General features: G+C 40.4%; 1 protein-coding gene across 1 annotated transcript; it reads right to left on the bottom strand.

Annotated features, from left to right (window-relative positions):
- Positions 1 to 869: 869 nt before the first annotated feature.
- Positions 870 to 2,509, bottom strand: LOC106321341 (phenolic glucoside malonyltransferase 2-like). The gene has a single exon (XM_013759629.1). The coding sequence runs from the start codon at positions 2,256 to 2,258 to the stop codon at positions 888 to 890; it is 1,371 nt and encodes a 456-aa protein (XP_013615083.1). The 5' UTR covers positions 2,259 to 2,509; the 3' UTR covers positions 870 to 887.
- Between the last annotated feature and the right edge of the window lie 3,594 nt (positions 2,510 to 6,103).

Below are 6,103 nucleotides of genomic sequence, written 5' to 3'. Positions count from 1 at the left end.
ACCTAACTTCAAAGCAGTGGACCGGTAAAGCTTGATGTTGCGTCGGGTTTTTAATGTATACCTGAGAAGGGTATGCTTGAATTCTTCAGCAGTGGAGAAAGTGTTTCCCAGCCCAAGCATTGCCTCTGGATCCACATCTTCTCTGTAGGCTAAACAGGGAATCGATTGTTCTTCATTTTCATCATCTGATGATAGAGGATCCGGAACTTCTTTTTCATGCTCCCAATACCATTCGTCCCCACTATCTTCATCATTCTCACAATCATCATTCCTCGCTACTTCTCCGAAGAAGACAGTCAAATCGCGACCAGTTTCTTCCTCGATACCACCATGACCGTTTGCTTCATCAGGGACTTCTTCGTTGTTTGGGACTTCTTCGTTGTCTGGGGCTTCATCAGCTTCGTCGTCACCGACAATACCACAGTCATCCTCGCTGATTTCTCCTTCTTCTTCCCTGTCGAGTACATCTGTTTTGCTTTTTTTCTTCTTACGTACATCAGCTTCGTCGTCGACTCCACCTTTTCTTTTCGCTACAGAACTGGCACCACCGAGTTTCCCTTGTCGAGACTTCTTGTTCTTTTCATTACTCATCTTCTCTCTTCTTCTTTCTGGCGAAATCGTGAAATTAGGGTTCTTAATTGAGAAAACCCCCAAATCGATTTTGAGAGATAATGAGGAAGATGTGTTTTTTTAATTGAGGAGAAGACGACGCCGTTTTGGTTAACGACGAAAATTAACTGCGTTTAGACGTTTTGTTAGTGAACTTAACGCCGGGTTTAAATTGATCCAATCGACAAAAAGTTTGAGATTTTTATGGTCAGTTAGGAACCTGAAATTATAATGATCCAAATGAAAAAGCTGAGGATTTATTTAACATTTTTCCCGTTTTAATTTTGTAAACCATTGTTGAAAATGGAAAGGACGATGTCCATTTCAGTCTTTTTAAGACACATTCCAATCTCGACGCCACCTGACTGCTCACGCCTCTCTGCCATCGCGATCGCTTCTCCTTGGTCAATAGAAACAATATCAACCTTAACGGGTCTCCCCCACCCGAAATCCGACTCGTAAACCTTTAACCGGGTCGACCCGGCTACAGTCCCGAACTGCGTGCTCCCTTCCACGAAACGGAACGCTTCCGCGTACGCCTCCGCGACCGTCTCTATCTCCCGCGAACTCAGCCCCTTCACCAAACCGCTCAGGATCTCCACCGCCGCAACGAATCTCGACAACTCCGCCGCCTCGTGGTCGTAACTACCCGCCGGAAACACGCAGTTCCCGAAGTACGTCGCCGGAAGCGGGGGATCCAACCGGTGTCTGAAATCTCCGACGAAGAGGAGACTCACCGATCTCTCGTCGCTTCCTCCGCGCGCCTTCACGAAGCAGGTCCACGCGTACGCGAAGGAGACGACGAAAGTCGACAGGTGGAGATGACTCGGTGTTGGTGACTCGCGCTGGGCTCGCTCCCTGAGTTTCTCGACGTCGTCGCGGGAGAGAACTAGCGTCGCGAGGACGACGTCGTCTCCGAGTTTTTTGGCGGGAAACGGAGTGAGGCTTCTGCTGCTGTTGGTTGCGTCTCCTTTGAGAGATCTCAGCATCGCGATCATCTCTTCGTCTACTCCGGTCACGCGGTTGATCAAAGAACGATCGTAAGAGGGAGTTATATTCTCCGGTAGAGAAGAGGTTCCGTTGTTCTCGAGGTGTTGCTTGCAGATGTGAGCCCAAGCTTTGATGAAAGTGCTCGACGTTTTTCCGTCTAAAACGGCGTGGTGTGTTACGACGCCGATGGAGAATCCGTTGTTCGGAAACAACGTGATTTGAAGAGAGAGAACGGTTGCTGAGTCATCCGAAACCGGTAACTCAGGGAGCAGGTTGTATAGCTCAGAGAGAGGACGTTGTCCGTAGCCGGAGAGAAGAAAAAAATCAGCCTTGGTCTCGCCGATTGTTACTGAAACGGCGTCGTTTGGAGAGACGACGATGCTGGGCTTCGGCTCGTTTGGGTCCCATGTTATGCGGCCGGCGAGAGGGAGATAGTTGCGGAGGACGAGGGACAAGGAGAGTTTGAGTTTAGGGAGGATGAAGGAGTGGAAATGCTCACGTGTTGACTCGGTGTGTCTGAAGAAGAAGACTCGCTTCACTGGGCTGAATAGTAGCCACGGTAGGTCGAAGAACGTCAAGGGAATCTTGGGCGAGTGGGGGACCGAGTCTGAGCCGGCGGCAGGGGTGACGCGGGCAACCTCAATGATGTGTGTAGACATTCGTGACGAGTATTGTATGATGATGTTTCAATAATAAACCAATACTAGTAATTATATATAGCAAAAGAGTACTTGAACGACCAAAACTACTTTCGAGTTTCTGAGAGGAGGATGACTCGGGCAATCTCAACTATAAGCTGCGTCATTAGTGACGACTGATCGGATCGCTAACATTTACAAGTTTCATTGAGAAAATACCAATGGGTCTAGAATCTTTTGATCTTTGTACATTTACGACCAAACCACCCATATGTCCACGTGTTATGAAATAACTGACTTCTGGAAGATTCACATTGTATTCAACTCTCTTTATTAGATATATAAATTAGTTATATTGGGCATTAAATCATCAAATCAACATTTTCAACAAATTCTATCCAGAGGTCTAATTAAGTAAGGCAAAAGTAAAGAGACTTTATTAAAGTTGCAAACTGTAAATCACAGAAATGGCAAGTGTTACAAAAAGAATAAAAATTGGCCATTAAATCATCAAATCAACATTTCAACAAATTGTACCCAAATGTCTAATTAAGTAAGGCAAAAAGTAAACTTTAAATCACAGAAATGGCAAGTGTTGCAAAAATAATTTGCCACAATTCAACAAATCAACATTGTCATTTGTCAACAAATTCTACCCAAATGTCCAACCTGACATAATTAACATTTAAGCGATTTGGTACAATTTACCGCCAACTCATTTAAACTTAACAGTTACATTTTTTCTTCTCGAGTTTCAAGTAGGTTTGGGCATTCCGATCTTCGGATCAGGTTGTGGTCGGTTTCTTTCGGGTCCAATTCATTTGGGTCTTAGAAATTTGGATCCAACTAGATACTCGAAATTTTTTGGTCCGGATATGGGTCGGTTCTTCTCGGGTCTGAGTTAGTTCGGATCTATAATTAAAATATTTGTAGGTTTTGTGTCTATAACGGATCCGGCTCAGGTTCGGATATTTACAATAAGAAAAAGATTTGAAATACTCAAATTTCATCAAAATTTAGCCAAAATCCATCATATTTAATTATTTATCTACAATTTTATAAAATAACCAAAAACAAACAAATAATATCGAAACTAAAAATTTTTAAACTCTAAATTTAACATTAAAATTTCATATTACTTGAGCTTCTTATAAAAATAATAATAAAGATTGTTAACAAAAAAATTCAATTAAATCATAAACTAAAATATAGAAATAGAACACATGAAATCATAATTTTGGCGGAGTATGAATCGGTTCTTATCGGGTCGGGTCTATTCGGATCGGTCTGAATCTATTCGAGTCGGTTCTTTTCGGTTCCGGTTCTTTCGGGTAGAGCAATTTTGGATTCAAGTAGCCTGTCGGGCCGCCTCCGCGATCAAACTATCAATCTCATAAGGTACTTTTCGGTTCCGGTTCTTTCGGGTATAGCAAATTAAATTTTTGATTCGGTTTTGGATTGGGTATTTTCTGGTCGATTCTGGATGTTCGGTCTGGGTAAAATGCCAGGACTAGTTTCAAGCTACAGTGGGATGTGACGAGTTTACATTCCAGTTTATCAAACATGGGCTAAGTGGGCATCAGGAGTGTTTGTGGGGTGGGATGATTAATTGGACTAAAATTTTCAGATTTCTATCTTTGATTCATGGGCTATTTTCTGTTGGGTTTCAAGTTTCTTTCTTGTTTAAATAAGGCTGGTGATAACAACACCTTTGTTTCATGTAAATATATGCGATGAAAAGTTCTTATTACTATACATAGAGGTTTTAAACTTCAAATTGTGGAACGTTAGGTTAGGATCTAGAATGATACTAACCAAAGCATCTATATCCTTAATTATTAATACTATAAAACAGAAGTCACTTAACAATTTTGGGAGTAACATGTGTCACCTAAATTTTTTAAAAAACTTTTTTATGTAGTAATTTTAAAAAGCAAACGTTAGAAAAATGAGTTATCACAACTCACAACGCATTTTATTTCCACCGTCTCAAACAGTTTTCTTATATCCACTATCTCTAACAGTTTTTTTTTTAATATAAATAACCATAACTCTTTTTTTACAAATCACCAGCAATTAGGTCTGGGCATCCGGATCTTCGGGTCGGGTTCGGGTCGGGTATTGTCGGGTCCGGATCCTTCGGATCCTAGCAATTTAGACCCATATAGGTACTTATAACTTTTCGGATCGGTTCCGGATCGGGTCTTGTCGGATCCAGGTCGGTTCGGGTCTATAATTTCAATATCCGTAAAATACCCAAAATTTTTGGGTATATTTCGGATCCGGATCGGTTCGGATATTTAGGACCCGAAATAGACCCCAAATACCCGAACTGGACCCGAAAACTCTAAAAATACCCGAAGAACCGCAAAAATACCCAAAAATTTATCCAAAATCAGATCCGAAAACCTAAAACATATCCGAATTTTACCTAAATACCCAAATTATATTTTCTAAAAATCTAAAATTTCACTAAAAACCTACAATTATACCCGAAAATCCAAACCCGAAACTTTAAAAAAAGTCCAAAATACCAAAAATATACTCAATCACCGAAATATACCTAGTATATACAATTATTTGCGGGTACTTCGGGTATCCGAACGGGTCTCGGATAGGATCCGGACCCGAACCGAGACCCGCGGGTCCAAAAAAAAAGACCCAATAGGTACTTAGCATGGATCCGGATCCGGATCCGGATCCGGACCCGAACTTACATTTTCGGGTCGGTTCCGGTTCAGATCTTTGGATCCGGGTAAAATGTCCAGGCCTACCAGCAATGATCACGTTACTCTTTTGTACTTCGCAAACAGACCACTAAAAAAATTTCCAATATATTCTGGATTTTTTTCACACAGATTATCGTGTTAACTTTCATAGAGATGTCAAGGTTAATAATAAAAGAGAACAGAACTCTCGTTTAAGTATTGTTTATTTGTTTATTATTATCTTCTATTGAATCTATTTTCTTCCAAAATCTGCTGACAAAATTTACCAGGATTACTACGACTATCCATCAATAACTTTCTCCGCTTACACATCCCCTGTACATTAAAAGAGAAGTCACTTTAGTTATTTCTGCTGAGGTGTCATTAATATAGAGCTTATCAAGAAAAATGTTATAATTCTATTGGATGATTTTTTGAAATTTTTCTTTTTGATTTATTTTTTTCACTCCCTTCCGCGTTATTGAAAACGCCCTGAATTTTTTTCTTTTTTTTTTTTCCAATCGCGTGTCAATTGAAGGGGGAGATGGTATCAAACCGATGAAGACAGTCCGACCAGATGAGTTTGGTTCTCCATATTCTAAAGACTCAATCCTATCCATCGCGAACAGCAATGACAACCAGACGAGGTGAAGTTTGTCCTGACTCTCGAAATTTAAAGTTTTTTTTGTTTTCTGATTGGATTCGACTTTTAAGATATGAGGGGAAAAAAACTTTTACATTTTGAATCTGCGTATCTAATTGATTGATTAACATTCTTGCTGTTGAGGTCTTGCTTCTCTTAAACAAGACCATTGCCACGACCAGAGATGTAATTCGCTCACTTTCTACTGATGGAACAAGAAGAGGCAGATATTGACAACAAACTTGCATTCGACTTCATTCTCTGAAGAAGGACTGTAAGATTACCTTCTCCTTTATAACTCAACAAGCATTTGGAGAGTCCTCTCTTTCGATTTTAAATTTTGGTTTTTTGTTTCATTCGCACGATTTAGAGCTTTACATTACTAATTCCAATAGTCTGTTGCATCGCTAATTGCAGAACGATTAAGAGGTTCAAATAACTAATTTAGTCAGTCGGTATCCGGTCTGTTGGTTTTAAGATTTTCAATTTTGGTCTTCTTAATTATGAGAAAAAAA

This window comes from Brassica oleracea, unplaced genomic scaffold, assembly GCF_000695525.1.
Source record: "Brassica oleracea var. oleracea cultivar TO1000 unplaced genomic scaffold, BOL UnpScaffold01455, whole genome shotgun sequence".
Lineage (NCBI taxonomy): Eukaryota > Viridiplantae > Streptophyta > Magnoliopsida > Brassicales > Brassicaceae > Brassica > Brassica oleracea.
Note: the sequence above shows the minus strand (reverse complement) of the source record. Positions and strands in the feature narration are given on the sequence as shown.